The 25,145-nt window shown below is 33.9% G+C and overlaps 4 protein-coding genes and 1 non-coding gene across 7 annotated transcripts in view; all 5 read right to left on the minus strand.

Moving 5' to 3' along the window:
* Positions 1 to 36: 36 nt before the first annotated feature.
* On the minus strand, positions 37 to 2,283 carry LOC109181715. Of its 3 annotated transcripts, XM_019331609.1 has the most exons (6): positions 2,175 to 2,252; positions 2,078 to 2,093; positions 1,618 to 1,822; positions 1,226 to 1,532; positions 1,013 to 1,090; positions 37 to 301 (listed from the first exon to the last, which is right to left on the minus strand). In XM_019331609.1, the coding sequence occupies exons 3-6, from the start codon at positions 1,818 to 1,820 to the stop codon at positions 251 to 253; spliced, it is 639 nt and encodes a 212-aa protein (XP_019187154.1). In that variant the 5' UTR covers positions 1,821 to 1,822; positions 2,078 to 2,093; positions 2,175 to 2,252; the 3' UTR covers positions 37 to 250. The 3 variants fall into 3 exon arrangements, with proteins under 3 accessions (XP_019187154.1, XP_019187153.1, XP_019187155.1); XM_019331608.1 differs by having other exon boundaries at positions 2,078 to 2,283; XM_019331610.1 differs by having other exon boundaries at positions 37 to 336; positions 2,078 to 2,283.
* A 7,141-nt stretch (positions 2,284 to 9,424) lies between these two features.
* Positions 9,425 to 10,827, minus strand: LOC109181714. Its single transcript, XM_019331607.1, has 2 exons — positions 9,888 to 10,827; positions 9,425 to 9,779 (listed from the first exon to the last, which is right to left on the minus strand). Exons 1-2 carry the CDS (start codon positions 10,536 to 10,538, stop codon positions 9,672 to 9,674), a joined length of 759 nt encoding a protein of 252 aa, XP_019187152.1. The 5' UTR covers positions 10,539 to 10,827; the 3' UTR covers positions 9,425 to 9,671.
* A 1,095-nt stretch (positions 10,828 to 11,922) lies between these two features.
* TRNAM-CAU lies at positions 11,923 to 11,994 on the minus strand. Its single transcript has one exon. It is a non-coding gene; the product is annotated as a tRNA-Met (tRNA).
* A 760-nt stretch (positions 11,995 to 12,754) lies between these two features.
* LOC109181712 (ethylene-responsive transcription factor RAP2-11-like) lies at positions 12,755 to 13,879 on the minus strand. Its single transcript, XM_019331605.1, has one exon. It carries the CDS (start codon positions 13,677 to 13,679, stop codon positions 12,828 to 12,830), a length of 852 nt encoding a protein of 283 aa, XP_019187150.1. The 5' UTR covers positions 13,680 to 13,879; the 3' UTR covers positions 12,755 to 12,827.
* An 8,956-nt stretch (positions 13,880 to 22,835) lies between these two features.
* The window catches only part of LOC109181711 (homogentisate solanesyltransferase, chloroplastic), an 18,946-nt gene continuing 16,636 nt past the window's right edge, over positions 22,836 to 25,145 (minus strand). Inside the window, exon 11 of the mRNA XM_019331603.1 lies at positions 22,836 to 23,062. The gene's annotated coding sequence lies outside the window, so the exon portion shown is untranslated. The remainder of the gene's footprint in view (positions 23,063 to 25,145) is intronic.

A 25,145-nucleotide genomic window follows, 5' to 3' on the forward strand; every position in this document is an offset into this window, starting at 1 on the left:
TATGGTCTCTTATTGGCCCCATTGGAACACCGAACAGAAGAAAAATTGCACGAAATTAATATGAATTTGCTGCGCAATACAAAATGAAATTACAGTTTGGGTTTGACTGACGGACATAATCGGAACAAATTTACAAGTGAACCAATTCTGCTACCATCCCTTTTAACTACCCCCTAATTCAATCATTTCCGTAACGGAAAAAAATATATAACAGACAAAGTTGGGGAAAATCCTGACTCCGTTAGTCCTTTCATTCTGAATCACTTTCCACGCTGCCCATTGCCTTTAATCCTCTGGCTCTCTGCACCATTCAAACACCCCCCAATAAATTCAGCACTGACACACAACCCAAATCAAAATAGATTCCAAATAAATAATTTTAATTAAGAGAAAAAAATTACATTTTTCATTTTTGTACTACAGTTATAAATGTAGTAGTGTAGTACACAATTAATCTTTAAGTTATATATATTATATATGATATGATTTTTTTTTTTGAATCAGATTACGAGATATACCGGGTAGACCTTACTTACTTTAGAAGTGACACAATTAAGGGACAAAATAGACTAGTTAGATTGATTTTCTATATGAGACCTCTTTTAAATGAGGAGAGTGGAAATAGTCTTTAAAGAACTAAAATTGTTAATTTGTACATAATTTAGGAGTTAAAAAAAGATTACCCATATATTACAGTGTATAATTGAAGATTTGAAGGATAAAAAAACAATTTTTTTTCCATAATTAAAATTTAAAACAAAGGGAAGGTGGAAAATTTAGAAGTGAAAAAATAATAAAAAAATATCACCCAACCAAACACATATCTTTTGGCAGACAATGAAAAAGATACCCTTTTCTTGATGTCTTCCCTCCAAAGTGTGAAAGAGTTATGGGGTATTTTACGCCGGCAAACACTATGTCGGCCGGCGGCCATATGATCGGAGAAAGTAAAGATGTAGGAGAGAGAAAGGCATTGAGAGAGATGAAGACTGGAAATTGGGAATTGGCATACCTTCTTAGTACTCTTCTTCTCTCTGACTTCATACCTCTCTAAAGACATGTCGGTTAACCATGCTCCCGGACTCACCAACTGCTCCGTCGCCGGCGCCGGCGATAAATACAAAAAAATGAGTCAGTCAACTCCCACCAACCCCATCACAGATCTTAACAAAATTATCAGAAAAAAACAAAAGGGAAAAAAATAAGAAGAAGAGAAGATGCTTACAAGCAAAGTTCTTTGGATGACTTTAGCCCTCTTCTTAGGTCTTTGAGGAAGCTTACACCCTTTCATGGCCATGAAATCCTCTTCCTTTTCCTTGCTTGACAACGATATATACAGCTTCGGCCAAACCACCCCTCCTCCTCCTCTATTGCTGTCGTCTCCGGCGTGATTTCCCCCGCCGGCGTCCGCCGCTGCAACCTTCCCATTTTCCTCCGCCGACCCTCTCGTCGGGTAACACCGTTCCTCCTTCTCCGGCGACCTCGACGCACTCCTCCGGTTCTCCGATCTCAACGCCGCCGTCTCAGAATTCCTGTCCCCAACCAATCAACCACAAAAATTTACCAAAATCCCAAAATTAAAACCCCAAAAAGGAGATTCTAGTTATTGATACGGACCTGGTGTGGCGTGGCGGGAGAAAAGCGGCGTCTTTGGCGGAGAGGGTGAGGAAGCGAGACGAGATTTTCCGGCGAAGCCTGGTGGCGTCTGAAGAAGAAGGGTCAGGGCCTCTAACTCTCACACATCGGAGTCTCTTTCTGCTCCCCCACTGTAAGAAATACTCCGTTTCCGCCGCTCTCGGGTTCTTGCCTTCCTTCTCCATCCCTGCTCAAAAAGATCCAATTTTTAACAACATTTCTCCCAAACCTCAACAAAATCCATCAAACAAACAAGAACCCATGATTCCCACATAGATTTCAGCTCCGGGTAACTTTACAGAAAACATTCAAGCACAATTCAAGTAAAATCACAGCCCAAAACTCCCAAAAGACTCCATCTTTGGGTGATATGATATGCATCGAAAACAGAGTAATCCCCAAAACACAAAAAGAAAGGTAAAGAAGAACTGAAGAAGTATACCTCAATTCATATAATCCTGAAACCCAAAAAAAATCCCAGAAATGTTGAAATTATCCTCAAATGACAGGAAACCCAGATTCTGGATTATGAAGGAAACCTCCGATTATCTATGAAATTGAAGATTTTGAAGGTGGGGTGTGTGTGTGTTCTGTTTCTCTGCTTCTTCTCTGCCTCTGTTTGCTCTTTTCATCTCATCTCTTTGCTATCTGCAGTTATATATCTGTATTTTCACGTTCTCCCAGGAGGATGCATTACAGCCGTCGGATTGCTTTTGATCGGTTTGCTGATGCCCCCTTGCGTATAACAAAGGACATTGCCCGAACCCGGCCCATCTGGTACGGGTTGGGGCATTAAATGGGGCGGGTGGGATCGGATTTAGTCCATTCAAATCCAAACTTTATGGCCCAGTCCATTTAAACTATAGCCCACTCCCATTTGCGGTATTGGTGATGGCCCCAATTTTGTATAGGCTGATTTGAAGGTTGAAACCTTCTAAGTGAAGATCCAAGTGGTGCTTTAGTTTAGAATTGCAAATAAAAGCCTTGGAGAAAATAAGTATTAATAAATATATTTTTAAATTAAAAAAAATTAGAGAAATAGAAATTTGAAGTAGGGGATCGCGGTTACCGCCAATCCAATATACAATATATAATTAAGGAAAATTTATATATATATATATATACCAACTCAAGTCATACGAATCAATTCAATGGGGGTCAATGGATACACAACTCACTGAAATTACTCAACAGTGCACCAAAAGATGACCAACACACAACAATGCACCAAAGGAAGAATACACTGGACAGAACGCACACAGTAACCAACAGGAGTGGCCAACGGGTGGAAAGTACTCGCCACGTCCTTACCGTGAGATTCACGAAGGTGACTGGCGGGTACCAACCACCCACCAAGCCTTCCTCTAACACCCCTTCCGGGTTTGGCTCACGGGTAGCTTTGCTTTGAGATATAGTTAGTTTATCAGTTAATTTTAAGTTATTTGACAACTATTAGTTGTTTGACTTGTTTAAACAGTCAATAAAAATATTTGATTAATTAATTTTTTTGTAACAATTTATTTATCCAAAATACTAAAAATCAAAAAGCTGCTCTAAGCAGTTTTCTTGATCAGTTTTTTGATAAAGTCATTTCGCATGTAAGCAGCTATTAATTAACATTTAATTTACCAATCATCTTTCTACAATCAGTTAATACTATCACCTAGTCAAAGCCACTAAGATAATTAGTTAACATCTATTTACCAAACAGTAAAGTCTTGTACTGCCGCAAAAAGTAAACTTTAGACAATCTTGATTTGCAATTATTGTTATATAATATATAAGAAATGTGCAATGGACCACCATCTCTTTGCAAATTGTTTAGGCATGAATGCATCATATGGATTAGGTGTGTGCCTAACTTGCATAATTAATCGGTCCTGCTCGAGGTTTTCCTTCTTAATTAAAATAATAATAAGAAAAAGAATTGTAATTGAACGAAATGAACACTAAATCAAATTCATTTTGAAAAAAAAAAATGCCAACTAAAATATCTTAGTCCTGTCCATTCCTGAAAAGTCAATTTCACCCTCCCATAATCAAATTTGAAGCAACAATGTCCTCGGAACATGCTTTAATGGAGGGGCATGATTGTCCCACAATAAAGAAAAAACAAAGCGCCACAATTTGTATAATCATTTTGTTTTATTCAGGTCCCCCACTCACTAAGCAATGGTTGGAGAAGAAAAATTAAAAAAGGTCCAATTTTCAAAAATAAAAAAATAAAAAATCCACACCACAATTAGTTATTGAGTGATAAATTATAGACAAACATATATAATCCAACTTTACCAGTTATAGTGTAAGAGTTATACTAATGCGGTGAACACCAGACACTTGTCGTTTTATCTAATAGACAATTGAGTCATCGATATTTAATCATCTCTACTATCGTGTCATGTCAGACTTTAGGACAAGAGAATTTATCATTTTGTGAGATTTTTTTTTTTGAGAAAATTGTATTTTTGGTCTTTCAGTTATACCTGTGGACAAACTTAGTCCATCAATTATCAATTATATACATGGTTATCTTTAATCCCTAAGTTATGAATGAAATGATTATTTTAGTCTTTCAGTATTTCTACCATCAAATTGTTGTCAGTTAATAAAGTGACTGATTTGGTAATTTATTGACTAAAATCGACACTTAATGCATAATTTAAAGGTTAAAGATGATCACACACATAATTCAGTGACAAAATTTGTACAACGAGTATACTGAAGGAGCAAAAATGCAATTTTCTCCTTCTTTTAAATTAATAAATAAATTGTAGTGGAGCCCGCAACAGAAACACACAACCGTTGGCAACAGCTGGATGACATACCCACAACACAAAGGCAAAAAACCCTACAGCCTGTCAAAAGGCGGGCAGTCCGGGCAGGCTAGCGAAACTAACGGTAAAGCAAAAGCGTGCACGTGGCTGGCGTAACGGTCACTTCGGGCAGCTCTATGCGTTTCTCCTCCTCAGCCCTTTTTTGATAAATAACCTAACCAAACGCACCACCATTCGCCAAATTCCTTCCCTTTTCTCTCTTCTAAGCCTCCGAGAAATCCCTCTCAGAATTCTGCATTTCGCTCGCGATTCAGAAATGGAGGCAAGGAAGATCAACGTCCTCTTCGCCGCTCTTCTGGTGGCTCTGGTGGCGCTCTCCGCCGTCCAGATCGCCTCGGCGGCCGATGTCCCTGCTCCCGCTCCCGGCCCGGCCTCCGACGCCGCCGCCTTCGTCCCCGCCGCCGTTGCCTCCTTCGCCGCTCTCGCATTCGGATTTCTCTTCTAAACTCGTTTCCGAGATGGGAGGAGATGTGGCCGAGCTTCTTCTCCTGGATTTTAGTTTCCGATCTGACTAGCCTTTGGTGCGTCATGACTCGTGCATCATGTTTAGGTCATTTTCATTTGCTTTTAGAAAGGAGATTCGATTCGATTCATTTCGGATTCTGTATTTTCTCCTTTTTTTTTTTTTTTTTTTTCTGTTTTAATTCTTTGATATTATTATGATTGTACGTTTGAACATATTCACGTTGGTGATACTCAATTTTTTGAGCTATGTATGTAATCCGTTATTCTTGTGATAATTTCGTCCCCTGCTTTGCTTCAATTGCTTGCAAACTCCATCCAAATTGCTCGAAACTCAACTAAAATAATCCTTAAATTATTCTGTCATTTCTGTGTTACATCGCACCTTCTAATGCTCTCCAATTGACCATGCCTTCATCTGGAGTGACGATGAAAACTGCAGTCAATGTTTGAATATGTGTATTGAGGTCTCAATTGACTTAAATTAAGATCGTTTAGTTATTCAATTTTAACAATTTGATTGGGTAATTGGGCATATCTTCATAGTCAATTGTGTAGCTCTGAAAAGTTTGAAATATCTATGCAGTTTATTGTGTATTGTCGTTTGCTTTTTGTCAATATCAGAATTGAAGTTAACTTGACCAAATCGAGACAAATACGTCCCGGCCACAACATGTGCTTGCCCTTCTGAACAGTGCATTTTTTCCGTGTGGGCGCCTCATACGAATTGACATTCCCAATAAGAATGCGTTACATTATTGCACACAATGTAACGTACATAATTTAATACATATATTTTTTTAATTCATGTACAAAAACACAACTGAAACGCTTTGACAAGAGCAAACGGTTATATCTTTTTTTTTTTGAAAATCAAAACGAGTTTCTATTCACTGTACGTACTTGAATTAAAAAAAATAAATAAATAAAGGTACGCGTTTCAAAAAAAAAAAAAAAACGAAGGTACGATTAAATCATAATGTTGTACTCCCATTTCTTACAAATGTTCAAGCCATGAATGATGATAACCAGTGTGAATCATGTTCCAATACATTATTGTTTCTTTTAATTAAAAGAAACGACTATTGTTACTATGAGTCAATGACGTATCATGTTACAAATATATATATTATCCAATGAATTTATGGTATAAATAAAATTAACTTTAGTGTTGCTATAATGAACCTACTGTATGTATATAGAATGAAGCTGAATAGTATAACTCATATAGATATGTATATTGTCATTTGAAAAATGAACTTGTAGTAGAATTAAAATGATATTTTAGTATTGCTATATTGAACTTATGTATGTATAAAATGAAACTGAATAGTAAAAACACGAAGTGTAATTAAAATGATATTTAAACGTTACATAATAAAGTTAGTTTGTGTGAAAACAAAAAATAGAACTCATACCATAGTAACGAGCTAGGAAAACGGTAATAGCTTCTCTTTAAAAAAAAAAAAATTAAGTAAATTTTAGTATGAGGCTCGGAACAATTCTAACACCAAAAAGTGGCAAATTATACTGTGGACTGCGGTCCACAATGTATGGTGGTCTATGTATTAAATATGCATTGTAATTTCATTTTAACACAATTACAATATTATTTGGATATAACTACAGTTTTGCTGGACAATATACACTCAAATATGTGAAATTATTATTCAGTTTCATTTTGTATACACTGCAGTTTCATTTCAACACAACTACAATTTTATTTCAATTCAATTGCAATTTCATTTGTTAATTAATATAATAAAAATAATACGTGAGACAGTGTCAGTTTAGATTCGGCAATTTATATCCTACACCACGGCGCGCGTTGCACTATGCGCCCAGATGCAAAACGACGTCGTTTTAATTATTTTTTTTTTGAAATTTCCCGCCCCAGTGAATGGCAGTAGTTTTTTCTTTAAAAAAAAAAAATCGCTGTTCAAGAATGTACATAATGTTATACTAGAATACACATAATGTTATACATGAATGTACATAATTATATAACAAAATATACATACTCTTTTTAAAAGATAATACACATAATCTAACATAATACATAATAAACATAAACTTTTAACATAATACACATCAACTCTTAACATAATACACACAAATTTTCTGATTCGGATGTACATAATTGTATAAAAAGAATGTACATAATTGTATAAAAAAATACACATAACTGTATGAACCAATACACATAACGTTGTGAACAAATACACATAACGTTGTGAACAAATATACATAATCTCAGCAACTTCCTACCGTGCCTCCCAACACTACTCAAAACGACGTCGTTTTGGGAGGCGCGCGGCGCACAGTGCTATGTGCGCCGTGGTGTAGGATATAACGATTGTTCCGATTCACTATAGTGCCTGTCGTTTTTGACCATGGTCCACACAGTATATAATTTAAAACAAATACTCCGTATGAAAGAAGACTTAAACCATGACTAATGGGCCAGTGAGATTAATCCGAGTGTTCTGCGGCCCAATGGCCCATTACGGGCGCCTTCCTGCAAGAAGGGTTTCTTCGGTGTCATTTCAGTAATTACACGCCCAACAGAATCAACCATAAATCCTTCGCGAAGAGCCACCCATCTCAATCATCATCCTCAAAACCCTAGCTTCTTTCAGTAGCAGTAGAAGTAGCAAATTCGCTTTGTATCATTCTCAGTTAATGTTCATTTTTGCTTCTTTGAGTAGCCGTATGGATGAATTTATTCTCGTTGTTTCATATCCGGCTTAGTTAGGAGGCACATAGCGAAACCCTCAGGATCCGAATTTCACTATTCGGGTCTTGAATCGAGGCATTTTGAGTGGACCTTTGTTCTTCGCTGTCAATTGTCCTCCAAGCAGCCTTGGATATCCTTTCTGTCCCTTATGAATTTGTTGTGTTTGGCTGTATCGGTATTCTCTTGGATATCCTACTCGCAAACGCCGTTTCGGTCCTCGCCGAGGCGTAGATCGAGTGAGCTTTTGTGCAAAGCTCTCTTGAATCGGTTTGAGGGTGAGGAACGATTCGTTTCCGTTCCTTTCCTAGTTCGCTTCGAGCATCTATGAAAATGCAATGATTTTGGTTAGGTTTCTATTTCGTTCAAATTGTTGTGTTATGGCTCTGGGACTGTTAGATTTAGATTTGCCCTCGAATAACCGAACGGGGAAGCTGATAAAGCTCATCGTCGTTGGGTCCAGACAGGGGCATATAGCAAGAAGAAATTGAGTTCTTACTTACGTTCGACTCAGTTTCGTGAATTATAATGAGGCAGAGAACTCTTGTATTTCTCATGCGTTCTTAGCTTACAGTTAACTTCAAACAGTCTTTAGTTTAATGCATTATCAAATAATCTGAAATCTGATACTCAAGAGTATATTGTTGTGTTTGGAAGGCAGATGATGATTTGTATATTATTTGAGCTGATGTATAGATGAGGCTTCAAAATTCGAGCTTTTTAAAACTGATGCCTTCCAATTGCAACTTCCCATTATTTTTGATTCTGTGAATGCTGGACTAGCGGTGTCTCGAGATTTACAGCGATGAGAAGATACTACTTGAGACTAGCAACATCACACTCGATTGTCTGACCAAGCAGGCTCATACTGCCATCGGCCTTGCTTTTGTCGATATCTGATACATATCTGAATTTGATTTGGAAATCTTTTGGTTTATTGAGCAGGGTTGCTGTTCTATTGTTTACAGCCCAATGGTCTTTCTCATTTTGTGATCTCTATTGCATTGGACTTTCATGTTTGAAATTTTATGTCCATTATTGCCTAGTCCAGGAAAAAAAACATTGGCCCAGAATGTGTTTTGCTGTATGTATAAAGTTGTCTAAATCTATCAATTATTTTGCTGGTGGTTCACGGATTTCATAATGCAATAGAATATCATTAATTGTATGTGCTGTGTTGTTTGGCCAGCCTCTCTGTCCCTATCAAGTATCAACTCTAGTAAAATATCTCTGGTTTGTAATTCATTATGTTTGCATTAGCTGCTGCCATTTAGTGATAGTAAAGAACAGGATTATTGTCCAACTGACTTGTTTTAAATATATTGTTTTGGGCAACATGACAGGACCTCCTTAACAGCTTTGCAATATTAAAAATTGGCAAAATCCATTGTTAATTACTAATAGTTTATGAACTGCACTTGAAGACCACTGTAAAACTATGGTGCAGAACTGTAATCAAAACCTAAAATCTTTATTTAGAGGATTGAAGGGTAAGCAGTATAGAAAGCTAGATTGTCTAGTTCTATATTTGTGATGTTTTGAGTGAAAGTTTTATTTGTGCCTGCAGTTATGTGTATCATATATGCAGACATGTTGCCAGAATTTGTCTGTTTTGCTGATGTACACCTTTTATCAGTTTTATGTATACCCTCAATTAGATTTTAGAATCTTGGAGATTCCTCATAGACAGGATACGGAGATATAATGTATTAATGGAAATCTTGTTTCTAGTATATCAGTGTATCAATAGATTCCTCATAAGAAAGGTACACAGACAATGTATTAATGTAACAGCTTTTTGTAGTATACTGGTGTCTGAAGGAAAGTATCATGCATCTCATATTCCATAAGTTAACAAATACAACATCATCAAGCATAATTATATTGGTAGCAAACCAGAAGTAGTACTGTAGGTATATATAATCTATTTTTTTTTCTCCTTGTAAGAATGGAAATTCTAGAATTTATTTTCTTAGGTTTAAGAATATAAGAGTTCTAATTAGATTTTAAAGTGCATCATAATAACCTCCAATAGTGATCTGAGCTCTGGTGATGGGAACTCCTGAAATTGCTTCATTCAACCTTGTTGCATGGTGCACCATTTTTTTGATTCTCTGACATAACATGGAAATTTATAAATTTAGGATGTGAGATCAATTGAAGTAATGATTTTGTTGATATGAAAGGGAAATGAAGTGTGATTAATTTGCAAAATTGCAGACCTTGTCATCAGTGTAGATTTGAAACTGGAGTTTGCGATTCTGTCGGTGCTTCTTCCGGTTTCCGGCTATGAGGATGCATACTGTAGAGACAACGGCGGCCATTCCAAAGGACAGAATAGCTCCAACTCCGGTCATGCTCCAGTTCAGTAGATTCAGACCACCATCTTCATGATCACTATTGTCACCATCATCATCTTCAACCGCCGATCTTGGGGATGATAAAAAGGTCTTGTCGTCCACGGCCTGATCAGCTTTGTATACTTCTCCGACATCTACCTGAGGCAGGACGGCGCTGTTGTTGGACTTGGGGGAGCCAAGTTTCATGTCGGATGGGAATTCAGTTTCCTTAATTTTCTTGAAGAAAACCTGCGAAACCCGATCCGGCTCAGCTTCCGTCGCTGCCGTGTCCTTGTGGTGATGATCACCGATGAACTGAACCGACGGAAGAGGGAGGGGGACCAATTGGGTTGTAGTTTCGACGAATTGATTGGAGGGATTTCCCGGCGGGGGGCAGACAAAGTAGTTCATCTTGAAGACATGACTATTCGGGGCGGCGCTGTATTTCCTGGAAAATATCTTCTTCCCGCCGCCGTCATCATGGATTTGCAGAAACCCGTCCTCCGGCAGCAGTTCCCACTCTTCAAGATCCATTTTTTCATCAAGTTTTGATGGAATTGTAGATTTGGGTGTATGAATCTAGGATTTTCTTTGAATTATTGGATCCAAAAACGGAGGCTTTTCACTGTGCCTCCATGGTTTTGGAACTCGGCAGAGTGAGACTTGTTTGGAGTATCTTGACACGTAGCTGAGTTGAGAGGTTATCCTTCATAAAGATGACAAGTGGGGGGTGGTCCGAAGTGGCCCCCACATTAGAGCAAGTCATAAAAACCCCCTTTGATTGGGGTACCAGAAGTTTCTTTATTGTTCATTAAAATTTATATAATATTACTTTACATTTTGAGTATGAAACAAGACTGTTGTAGTAAAGAAATGTATTCCGATCATTTCATGATCTTTCTCCTATAAGCTTTTACACTAAGTTTTACTTCCAAGTGTGTGTATTTTTGAAATGCAGAGGTTATGTGATCTTATCACAACTCATGATCTTATCACATGAGTTGTAGATACTAAAACGGTATTAAAAAACAAAAAAGCAATGTGTAGATTGCTTGTGGGAATTTGCTTTTAATAAAAGGGGATTATTATTTTTAGAAAAGCAAAAGGAAGAAGATAGCACAAGAGTCCAGGATTAGGTGTTTTGATTGGACTTGGAGGTGTTATATCGTGGCAGTTTTGTCATCTCCCAATACTTTTACCAAAATTTTGGTATTTCGCAAAATACGTGTAAAACAACATACCTAGTGTCCAACTACAGCATTATGATGGCAACACACACCGAATTTGGGTTTTTATTTTTGTTGGGAAGATATATTTTTGTGGGAAGCAGTATACTCTCTCATATCATATAGTGTGGAAGGTTTTGGTCTAAATAACTTAAAACTATTGTGTTATTGATATGTTTTGACAAATAGAGAGTTGTAACAACAATAAGTTCTGCGTAAAGTAACTTGAGACCTAAAAAGATGGTGTCGAACTACATACATCACCATGAACTTTAGCTAACTGAAAGAGTATTATAGGGATGACCATAGTTTGGTTCGAACTGAATCGCACTGTAGAAATTGAACCGATTTGCTAAAATCAGGAATCGGGATTGCCAGTTTCGAACCAAAATCGAAACCTTGGTCATATCTAAGTATGCATATACATGGGACACAAAACAATCCATGTGTTGATGGGAGTTTTATTTTAGTAATTTGCTGAAGTATGGTGTTTGAGAATAGGGGTGTTCCAAGGAAGCAAAATCAAGGAGATTCAAATGATCTAGGGGACACAATTCAATTGTGTGGCCATAATGCAGACTGCAGAGTTTTGGAAGCGGAAATATGAACACTCTCCAGCCACTTAATAACCACAACCCACAGGATGCGGGTGCGGTAAAAACATAAGAGATTCAGAAGCCACTCCTGAGAAATATCAGAGCCAGGTTTCGATCCTGGGACCTGTGGGTTATGGGCCCACCACGCTTCCGCTGCGCCACTCTGATTTGCTTGTATTTATTGAAATTTTATATAAAAATAGGAATGGTTTATTTTTGTTGATGTAAACCTACACACCCAGTATGTAACTAACGGCGTAAGGCACATGAGCATGACTTTTCTTGTCCAATAACATTATATTATATACTAATGCCATGGAAAGAAGTTTACCATTCCAATCAAACAAGGGAATAGCCTTTCCAACGGTTAATCTATATATATCGGAGGAGGTTTCAACCACTAAACCTGTGGTGAACTTAATATAGTCTGAATCTATATTGTAAGCATAGTTGACGCTTTGAGTGAAACCCGTCTTGTGATCGGCAATAGAATCAAAAGGAGGTCAATTAACATAGGTTGCTTATAAATGACTAGCTCAAAACAAAAAAGACCAATAATGTAAGAGAGTCAAATTTGAAACCTTATAATAGTTACAATTACCAAATCAACTGTCCAATCAACTGGGATAGTCCCATTTTAAGTTTGAAGTCTTGATGCAATGTATTCATCTAACTACCATTGAATAAACCATTATTAGTAGGTGCTATCATCCATCCCTAATACTCTACTTAATAAAATTAAAATAGGCTTTAAAAGTTCAAAGTCACATCATTCAGATGTGGATTTCTTCAACTCTGCAGAAATTAGTGATGGAAACCCCTCAAAAATCCCAAAATTTTGGTTCTCTTCTCTGTATAGCTCCTCACATTACAGAACAAAACTGTAACCTTTTAAGCAATCAATGATGAATCTTAGGATTTGAAGAGTTAATTATAAATCTTGAAACATATATATATATATATAGTTGGAGGAAATAATACAAAATTCACAACCTTAATCTTTAGTACAACAAAGAACACAGAGGGGGAAGATCCCAAAGAGCTTCATTTGCAGGATCATTGACTGCTTGCATGTACTCCTGCACCCCATGCACTGCATACAAAGATGCTGAAATTGATCTTTCCACTTTCATCCTCTCAAATTCTGAGAATCCCATTTCTTCTGTCTTGTTGAAATCCACCATTTCTTGTGCAAATTCAATCCCTTGCTGGAAACTCCATGACACAACTGCCTTTGGTTCTGAAGAAGATGATGAAGAAGAAGAAGAAGAAGGAGAAGATCTGAGTTCCAGTTCATCAGAGCAAGTGCTCAGATCAGGCTTATAAGTATTCTCAAACAATTGCAGTTTCCCACTTTCTTGATCAGAAAAGATTGGAATTGATTCCAGACCAAAATCAGATGAACTTGTGTCTTGATTCTTGAAACTTGTTACAGAACCATCCTCTGATGTCTTGGCATTACTATTAGAGGAAGATGAATTGTGTTGAGGGCTCGGGTGATACGGTCCCACATCAGCTCGCTTTGCATTATTCTTCTTGCTGTTAAATATTTTTCTGATGCGCGAAGCCAGGGCAGAGTCTGGTGGGAGGCAAGTCACGAAGTTGGTTCGAGTGTTTGATCCTCGAAGAAGGCAGGCCGCCTGGTCATAAGCACAGGCGGCTTCCTCTGCAGTTTCATAGGTTCCTAGCCACATCCTTATCTTCTGTGTTGTGTCTTTGATCTCTGCTACCCATCGCCCCGAGGGCCTTTGCCTCACCCCAACGAACTTGCTGTTGTTGTTTCGGGTTCTGCCTTTGAATTTGGGGAGTTTGTTCACAGGGATGATTTGTTTTTGCTGGAAATGGATTTCCATTTTTTGGAGGGAATATGGGGTGGTTTTGAGGGGTTTGAGGTTAGTTGTAGAGGTTGTCTCTACAAGTCTTTGTTTATGATGTTGTGGACAGCTATCTATCCCACCATGTATATATATATGTGTGTGTGTGTGTGTATCAGTCTATGCATACATGTTTGAAGGTCTGAATTCTCAAGAATCTAAAGTTGTGTTGCTTTTGAATTTTGTGTTGTTTTCTGGTGCTTGTTTGTGTTAGAGGAAACCATTTTAATATTTTTTGTTTTTCTACCTTGAAATGGACATTCTTATTAGAGCATGACCCATTCCCCATCATAATTTAATCATGGTTGTTGTGACTAAATTGTCCTAAAGTCCAAAGATTTTTTCCTGCTTTTCTTTCTACACAATATGCTTAGTGTTTCCTTAGTGTAAAAAAGAAAAATGCTAAGCATGTCTCGGGTCATAATTCGGTTAGTCAATCAATTCAAAGTAAGGTTATTAATGTCTTGCTTGGGTAATATTATAATTTGCATGCTTGAATCTTATTGATGGGAGTAATATGCATTTGTCTTATTGTCAACACTAACATACAAACACTCTTGAGAAATTTGAGACTATTGAGACACATCTTATGATTTACTCGTCCATCAAAAGCTCTAGGGGCGAGAGAAGATAGGGATTTCTCGGTTTTCTCCCATCTCTCTAAAATAGCTAGAGTGCTCCATGCTCTATTCGGTCGAAACAAGGTTAGAGAGCGCGGTGGGAACAGGCTTTCCAAAAAGTCAGCCAGGGCCAGGGTCAGCATAGAATGAAGGAGACAGCCCGGCCAGGGGGTATGATTAGGTTTTTTTTTTTATTTTTTTATTTTTTTTTTAAATAATGAGTGTGTTATTAGGAGTCGAATCTTCACCATATTTCTAAGACTTATTACAGAAAGAAAAAAAAAAAGAATTAAATACCGTGGCTCATACATTTTTTAATCAATTATAGTATGCTACATTGTTAAGAAGTAAAAAATTAAAGTATATGTACTATCTAGATGTCGCGTAGCTAACCAACTCCAACTGTAAAAATTAATAGTGCTCTCTCTAAAATAGCTAGAGTGCTCTGCTCTCTATTTGGTCGGAACAGGGTTCGAGAGCGCGATGGAAACAGGCTTCCCAAAAAGCCAGTTCGGGCCCGGGTCAACATAGAATGAAGGAGACAGCCCGGCCATGGGGTATGATTAGGGTGTAATCTTCTTCTTCTTCTTCTTCTTCTTCTTCTTTTTTTTTTTTTTTTTTTTTTTTTTTTTTTTTTTAAATAATAATGAGTGTGTTATTAGGAGTCGAATCTTCACCATATTTCTAAGACTTATTACAGGAAGAAAAAAAAAAGAATTAAATACTGTGACTCACACATTTTTTTAATCAATTACAGTATGTCACGGTAAGAAGTAAAAAATTAAAGTATATGTACTAGATGTCGCGTAACTAGTGAACTCCAATTGTAAAAATTAATACAACTCGATCTTATAGGATTCAAACTTCAAACCTGATGCTTAAATCAACTGTCAGCTAGAGTTTCATTTCATTCAATTGCTTGTTTCTGCAACTTGTTGACTTCATCAAAATCAACCTAGTATACTTCAAACTTCTTTCTTGTCTTAACATTTCGTTAATACCGTTATAAAGAAGGCTTCTTTACGATAAGTTAAAAACAATAACAACAAGAAGAAAAAGATTTGACTGTGTAATATGGTGAACTTTGTGAAAACAACCCAAAAAAGTTGTAGAATTGGTTCTTTTGTTGTAACATTGTTGTAAGTTTACTAGGTATGTATGTCTTGATCTTCATTTGGTCAAAGTGGAATAAAAACATGCCACGTGGAAGCAAAATAGAAACCTTCTAAATAATCCAACTGGTAAGAGTTAAAAAAAAATTTTTTAAATTAAAATTTTAGAGTTAAAAAATTAGATAATTAAAATATTAGAGATAAAATAAATGATAATGACATAGCCAAAAAGAATATTGCTTTTCATAGCTTCAACCACTCTATTATGTCGTCTACGAAATCTTCTTTTTTTAAAGCCAAAAATTTAAAAGTTTAAAAAACAAAATTGGTGTCCTATTTACCTTCTCCACTTGCCTATTTTTCATTAAAATTTTAGTTTAATATCAATTATTGCAAGTGGCAATATATTAATCTCTTGTTTTTGTTTTAATTTAAATTTGAATTTAATGGTTAGAAGACATGAAACTAATTAGGACAATTTTTAAACTTAAGCATGTCTATTATGAGTAAAATATGGCTAGTGACTTCCTTGCTAGAATGATTGGGGTTTGCGTCTTGAAATTGGGAGAGTTTTATTCGAGAATAAATCAAGTGTTTTTTGCCATGAAGGATTGTCTATTGGGATCGATAGCTTTGCTTTGTATCTGTTTGGGTTTACCATGTCCCATTGACTTTCAAAAATAAAATTGTATTAAATATTGTATAATTTAACATGTCCAGCCATTACTCGAAAGTGTACACTAAGAAGACCTCATCAATTATGAGACAAACTCGATCGAGAAATTAAAGTGTTGACAAGAATTAAACGCGTGAGATTCTGAAACATGAGTCATGTTCCACACATTCGACCATTCTTTTTGAGACAATTTGATATATTTTTATTTGATTAACTAATGGTGTCATCAATTAATTTGTTAGTAATTAATGAATATAAAAAAAAAGTGTGACATTTTTACCAGTCGCATCATTAGCATAAATAGATGCCGAACAAGTTGACTTTCCAAACCAATGGTGAGCCTAGAAGAGCATATATTAGGTAGGCTCTTTTCTAAATTAATTTAATTTGTAGCTTTGTTTTTTATTTTATTTTTTATTTTAATTTGGGTATTTTAGAACTTAGATGAGAATGTATAATTTCCATTCAAAAGATGGTATATCACAAATGATGATTTAGTGTGAATTATAGATCAATAGATCATCACTATTGAAAAGGCTGATTATGAGAATTGAATTTAACTCTTTAATCCGTATGAATTGTTCATATTAATTCAATCAACCCGTTAGCCTAAATTAGTTATATTATCATTACATAACATATGTTGGGATTTTTTTTAAATGTTTTAAAAAGATGTTGGTATTATTTACTAGAAGATTCCATCTAGTTTTGGAAACAAACAAAAATGCACTTTTCGTAGAAATACAATAATGATTACAAGAATATTGAAGATAAAAGCAGACAAGGGAGAATTATTCCAAGTTCAAGACTCAGATGCCATGCTGAATTACATGCCCATATGTTTATTTTTTTATTTTTTATTTTTTTTACGACAGAAATCTACAACCACTATTTGAAGATTGTTCACGTGAAATAATATAATATGCTCGTATGTTAATATAAAGAGTACAGTAGGTCATGGGTATGTTTTAATGGTGTCTAGAAAAAATCAATAAAAAAAATATTTGTTGTATTTATCCTCTAATTCAATATAATGGTCAAATAAATTTATTTTGATGAAATTGTTGTGACATTTTGATGAATAATTTGTGTAATAAATAATTATTTGTAAACAATATTTTATGTGATACCAATAATAAACAATGAATTATGGCCTTTTCAAGTGCCATTATTTTTATTCAAAGATTCCATCTATTTTGGTAAGATACAAAAATGCCAAGTCTGCACTTTTAATCAAAAATATAAAATATGGAGTGTATGAATGATAATGAAGTACAAAATATGAAAAAACAACTAAAAAATTCTAGAAATAGTCAAATCGATTACAAAAAATATGACAAAATCAACTCTAGCAAAGCTTATAAGGAGAAGAGACTATATATCTTGTTGATAGAGAAACACACAATATACGATATAAGTGTAGTCGAATGAAGACGTCATCTAATTCACATGTCTAGCTATTTATCTTTTTGTGTATATGATGAACAAAGCACAAATTATGTCATAAGAAAATCTAAATAGCTTAATTAAGTAAAAATCTCGTGCCTAATATAACTTTTATTTCAACTACGAAGTAAATTTTAAATTTTTTTTTTTTTTAAAATCACCTATATTTTCATAACCTTAAAATAATAAGGAAAATATAATTATACAAAAAAATTAGAATACATTGTTTATCCTAAATATTTGTAATAGTTTCTAATCATATCTATATATCATGTATAAAAGACATTATGAGATGAAGTACAATTAGTACCGGGTACAGATGATAATTGGTACCTTAAAATATTCTATAGTTATAATACTATTAACTCAATTAATCTATTAGCCTAAATTAATTATGTCATAACCACATAATATACATATTATGCTGGTTATTATTTATTAGAAGATTCCATCTAGTTTTAGGAAGAAACAAAAATGCACTTTTCATAGAAATACAATAATGATTACAAGAATGAAGAAAATAATTAGATAAAACAGACAAGGGGGAATTATTCCAAGTATAAGACTCAAAACTGCTGCTGAAGATGCTCAGATGCCATGCTAAATTATATGCCCCAATATGTATTTTATTTTATTTTATATTGTATCATAAGAAAAATTCACACCTCCACAACTCCAAAATGTTCACGGGTAAATTCGCTAGCCCCTAAAACATAAGAGAGGTAAATTATGTGTGACGAGCTCAACTGATGAATTTTGGAAATCTGCGCAGCCACAACTCCATGGCGTGTATAGGGTAGGCCCTGCTAACCCCTAAATCACACTAGAGAGGTAAAATATGTGTGATGAGGTTAACTAAGGAGGTGTTGGAATATATATTTTATTATTTCTATTTTTTTTAAAATTACTTAATTGGATTTATTCTCTAAGTTTTGATGGTCAAATAAATCAAACTTATTTTTACCAAATTGTTGTGACATTTTCATGAATAATTTGTGTTATAATTAATTATTTGTGAACATTATTTTATGTGCTATCAATAATACACAATGAATTATAGCCTTTTCAGATGCCATTATTTTTATTCAAAGATTCCATTTACTTTTGGCAAGACACGAAACGCCAAGTCTGCACTTTTGATTGAGTATAGGAATAAAAATAAAGGGGGTATTTCAAACTTCATACTCAAATTAAATTTAATTTGTTCATAAGGTACCTCACAAGCAGGCCAAATTTATAATCTACCTTTAGACCCTATGATTTTTTTTATTATTATTTTTTTAAATACAACGAAAGAACAATTAGAAAGACTCTAGAATAGTCAAATATGTTACAAAAAAACATTGCCAAGCTATTCTTGGAATTGTCGAATAAATGAATGCTGAAAGTTTAAGAAATGTTTCAGCACAAATTTGTGTCCAAATTTCAGCATGCTTTAACAAATTTTTTACACCAACATTCCAACATATCAAACCTGCATTTACGGGTTGATTTAGCAAAATATTTTTCTTGCAATTATACAAGCTCATCGTGAATAAATAATTAACTCATGATAAAAATTTTATCCAACATCTAATATTACATGTGATCACTTAACTTATACTCCACACTCCTGATAATCTCACGAAAATTAGATCGATCACATACTTTTAAGTCATGAACTTTATTTTATTTGTAAATTTCCTAGAGTAAATGCACTAATTTATTAAAATTGAAAGTTTATAATGTTAATTTTGAAATATAAAAAATGTTAGTTGAGTCCGCCCAATAAATTCAATAACTTGTTTAGGGTTAGGGATTTTCTTTTTTTTTTTTTTTTTTTTTTTTTTTAAACCCGATAAGCTTTTTGGTCCAAATTTGACAAGGCTAAATCGATGGACATCCTTACAAGAGTTATATAACCCATGGAATGAAATTAACAATGCACAGAGGGATTATATTTGTATAAATTGAAATATAAGGATCGTATTTTAAGATGATAATAATTAATGAATATTGGCATGCATCTAATAGGAATTTGGAATATTATGGGTGGTCGTGGTCATTTGCTTGTAAGTCCAAGTTATTCATGTTATAGAAATGTGAAAGTTCATTTAAATAATTTAATAAAGGATGACTATTAATATTCTTCTGAACTCGACTGGATTTGTTGAAGTTTACCGCGAGACAAACATTAATACGGCTCAAGAAATGAATGCTATTAGTTATGTTGCTCCAGGTAGGTGCCTCTACATATACTTGAGTGTTTAAGGAAAGTTTGAAATTAAAATTAAGGATGGAATTTTCTTCCACTCGCAAAATAACATAATGCTCCGTGTTCTTGGATCATTTTTTTCTTTAATTTAAGATCTATAAATGTAATCTAATTCGATCCTCCAAATAATTATATATTCTCATTTACGAATACAAATGGTTAGGTTTGTGTACCTAATTAGTTCACATTATATCATCACAAAATTAAAGTATTTACAATAGACTTTATACTAATAAATTGATCAAAGTTTTACAATAGATTTTGCTATTATTCCCTTTGTCAATCAAGCCACAAGTCTGTCTTCATAGTCCACCAACGAGGAAAGTACACTCTTCTGGATTGGCGAGCTGTCATGTTATTGTTCATAAAGAAAGGTCAGTTCCGATTGTCATGAATGCATTACCACGAGAACCATATAACTTTCAGGAATGTCACACGCAACAATAGCAACTTCCGCAAGAACCCATAAGATGAAATTTGGCACCCTGGAGTATTCCTTTCTACAATGCTCCACTACATGCTTCCCTGTAGTTAAATAAATTAAAAAAAAAAAAAAAACAACTCCGAAGTTTGCTGCAAGAGATTGGATTAGAAGAGCAGCAAACGAGGCCAATAGTATGATCCATAGTAACTGCAGAAGAAAGAAATGTTTCTAAGAAATACTTCAGATCGTACATGTATAGATCAACACAGTTTCTATTTTTCCTAGATAGTCATCACTTATATGTTATATTATCCAAAATCAAGAACCAAAGCAATAGAAGATGATGTCCAACAAATATATTACAGTAAATTGAATCAAAGGTAGCTCATCTCAGTCATACAAAATCATTTCACATCAAGCTTCTTAAGGCGTATTGTTGATTTCAATATATATAGGAACTGCAAAGATATATGTACCCCATATTTGTACTGAATTATAACCTGTCAGCACGATTTTTTTTTTTTTTTTTTTAAATTTAAGATCAATGAAATCTAATTCTTCCCATAATTATATATTCTCATTTACGAATAAAGTGGTCAGGTTTATGCAGGTACATAATTAGTTCACATTATATTATCACAAAAGTATTTACAATAGAGTTTATACTAATAAATTGATCAAAGTTTTACAATAAACTTTATACTAATAAATTGATCAAATTTAATCAATTCTTATACTATTGTAAATTTGATAATCAAGAACAAAGGTAAATAAGATAAGTCCCACCCGAACATTTAGGATTTTTAGTTTCTTTCTCATCGTATAGTTTATGTTCAGCAAATGTAATGCAATTCTGTACATAATTAAGCCAATGCATATAAGATGCATTATGTTAAAAAATTAAAAAAAAAAAATTAAAAAGGACAAAAATAGTTAATTACATGTAAAAAAAAAAAAACAAAGTTTCCGTTAAACAATATAAAAATTTTGCTTACCTCAAATATCACCAATATTTTGCAATATCCAGGTGGCCAAATTATGACTCAAAAGCATCATACTCAACTTTGTAGATACAAGTAAGAAAAACTAAACAACCTAAATATGTTCTTCATTTTGTCTAAATTGTTGTAAGTGACTTTTGATAGATAAATATACAATGTTGTTTGTTTATTTATAGGAGGTTTTAGTCACACCTTTTTTGTGTTATACCTAGCTTCTTCATCACACATCTTCTGTGTCTTTTACATTCGTGCATTGCACTTAAAATTTTTAATGTAATTAACTTCATCGTACTTTTCTTCTACTTGGGTAACTGTTTATTTTTAGTCTTTTTTTTTTATTAGAACATCTTTATTTGGTTATAATCATAGTATTATTATGACATGATCAATTTTAGTCATCCGTCAACAAAATCATTGAAATGCCGTTAAATACAAAGACATTTCGATCTTTTTTTATACAAAGTAGGTTCACTATATTTTTTATGTTTTTTGAAAAAATTCATAATTGAAGATAGAAATGTCCTTGTATTTAAGGATATTTAAATGTTTTGTTGATACAGGTCCAAAAATGGTCATGAGATGTTCTGATACAAAAAGACTTAAAGGGACTGACACCTATAAATCTAGAACCAAAAATATAATTAACTCTATTATAAACTAATGAGTAACCCATCCATTCATAATTCGGGTTCTGTGGCTCGCGTCTGGGAATTAAAGTTTAATTTGGCATTAATGTAATTAAACTTTAGATATACTCTTGCGGGAGAGAGAAGTTATGCAATTCAAGAATGAAAGTTAACATTAAACTTTATTATATATCAAGATTTGTAGAAAGATAAAACAGTAGATCCTTGCTTGCATAGTGCAAGTGTAGAATACAAACAAATAAGAAGAGAGGAAAAACTGATATATTATATCTTTGTTATAAACCTCAATACAAGCACTATATATATAGTGCCATGAAGTGAGAAAACAAAGAGATGGATTAATGTCTTCAATATCTCAACAGCAAGTAATAAAGTACAGAGTATATATTTTCAGTGTTGCAAAAATCGGGTCTAGGCGCCCGCCTAGGCGCTAGGCGCCCTGAGACCGTGGCAATTTCTCCCCTAGGCACCCGCCCAGCATCTAACTCGGCCGACTTGGCCGCCTAGGCAGTCACCTAGCGTCTAACTTAGCCGAGTTAACTCGTCCATTTCGATCGAGTTAACTCAATTAGCTCAGCCTTGCTAATTTTTTACATTATATATATATATATATATATATATATATATATATATATATATATATATATATATATATATAATATGACATATATACACCCGCAGACTAGTTTGATACTTTGAATCTTTGGATGATTGAGGTATTTGAGTATTTTTAATTTTTAATATTGTTTTGATGTTATGACTTGTGAATTATTATTATTTCATTTATTTGGATGTGTTATTTGATTGAATGTTGAAAACGGTCTCATTAAAATTGTCAAACTGCAAGCCTACCACTGTTTTTTTGTGCCCGCGTAGAGCTGCCTAGGCGCTGCCCGGGCGCCCGACTAACGCCTAGGGCCTACTGCAACCATGATATTTTGTATAATTTTTTTACGAAAGAGAAACAACTAATTAAGCAATAATGTTGTGCCTCTCGAATGAGATATTACAGATATAAATTTTCTTCCACTTACAACTAACACGCCTAAATGTGCCAAACACATTGTGCTCAATTGGCAACTCTGTGACTCTCCTTGAGGAAGGTCACAGGACCAAATCCCTGTGGTGGAGTATTGATTCTTTGAGCTAGAACTGATTGAGAAAGTATATTAAACAGATACTACAGTGTAATTCTCTTTCTCTGCTAAACCATGGCCCTCGAAAAAATTTCCCGACACTAATGAAAGCGGTTATGAAAGTGTTTCAAAGAGCATTGCAGCATTGTGATCCGAAGAAGTGCACCTGGCTTTATTGGGTGTGTATGAACGAACTGAGCAGCACAAGCTGGGTGATGAGCTGCTAGAGAAAATGGTGATGAAGTTCAAGCATTCCTGCAAGGTAGTGATGCCTGAAATGACTTGCGAAATCTCGTGGTTATGCATGCTCTATTTTTGTTATTTGTAATTATTAATAATATTTTTATTGTTGTAATGAAATTTTGATGAAGAAATGATCGAATCGGTGAAGCGGAAAGCCATGGAATATGTTGAGAGCCTATCCCAGCCTGAGTGGGTTGATAGATTGATTTTACGAAAAAGAAAAAAAAAAAAAAAAAAAAAAAAAAAAAAAAAAACATAGATGAAGAAGATAGATAGTAAGTGCCTAAATTTTTGTTGTAATGAAATTTGAGTTTTTTGCACTTTTAGTCCCACGACTATAGTGGCACTGGCAGAATTGATCCACGACTTTTGAACCTTGCAATTTTAATCCACGACTATTGATTTTTTTGCAAAAATGGTCCTTCCGGCCACTTTTCCGTCAAAATTTCACCGGAAAAAAAAAATTCTCTATTTTTAGCCGGGTTAAAATTGACATTTTACTTATCTCAAAAAATTAAAAGAAAAAAATTGATATTTGACTACATACAATATTACTGAGCTACATATTACTGAGTGGGTTTATAGATTGATTTTACGAGGAAAAAAAAATATATAGATGAAGAGGATAGATAGTAAGTGCCTAAATTTTTGTTGTAATGAAATTTTGATTTTGTTGTTACAAAAATACAAAATTGAAGTTGACAATAATTATATTTCTTTTTTGAAGATTCAAAGATTATTTTTATCCATTAAGTTTTTAGATATTCACCTTCAACTCTTTTCATTATTTTTTGGGGAAAAAACATAATTCATCAAAAACAAAGGAGATGTCATCACATATTAATAAAAAGCTGGAAATTGTAGTTTAGTACAACATCCACAAAATGGCTATAACAAGAACATTCATCCCAATTACAAACTCTAAATAAGATAAATATTCATTTCTTCATTTACTTCTCAGATGAATTCGCTTATGGGCACGGCCGCGGGGCTTCTTCTTCTTATCTTGCTTGGCAACCTTAGGAGTCTACCCTCTCGCATTGCCGGCATTACCCATGACAGATTTATAAGTCTCCGGCCACAAATTGAAAAGGTTTTCATTTGATTATATTATTAGTATTCACTAGTATTTGCGCCCGTGCGATGCACGGAATGAATTTGTTGTAATATATTAAGAATATATGAATTGATATATAATTATTTAAATTAGAACATCAAATATTATATAATGCAATTAAAGATATCATTTGGATCGTTTATATATTTTGATATTATTATTGCTTGATTTTGTGCAAATAATTGCTCAAATTAATAGCTAATGTGTAGTCAATTATTCTTTTTTATTTTCAGTCAATTATTAGTCAATTAAAATATAGATACAGTGATATTTTTACATAATTTCCGTTCCATTTTAATTTGATGATGTAGAATATTATTATTGAAATATTTTCGTTTCATTTTTAATTTACCTTTACTATTTTTTAAAATATGCATTTACTATTTGATGATGTAAAATATTATTATTGAAACATTCCCTTTACTTCTCAAAAAAAAAAAAAAAAAAAAAAAAAAAAAAAAAAAAAAAACACTTTGGACTTCTTTGTAAGAGGGGCATTGCTCCTCAGAGGAGCTGAGCTTACATTTTCAAACATTTTCAATGTGAGATCAAAATGATTCCACATCATTTACAAAGGGAGCCCGTGGCTCCATTTTGACTTCTTCTTCCTATTATTATTTTTTAATTTTATTTTATATATCGTTTTGTTTGGATTATTATTATTATTATTATTATTATTATTATTATTATTATTATTATTATTATTTGATTATTGACAAATTCGTCATTTTAACAATTTATCTTTAATCAAAACACCAAAAATATTATT

This window comes from Ipomoea nil, unplaced genomic scaffold, assembly GCF_001879475.1.
Source record: "Ipomoea nil cultivar Tokyo-kokei standard unplaced genomic scaffold, Asagao_1.1 scaffold1043, whole genome shotgun sequence".
Lineage (NCBI taxonomy): Eukaryota > Viridiplantae > Streptophyta > Magnoliopsida > Solanales > Convolvulaceae > Ipomoea > Ipomoea nil.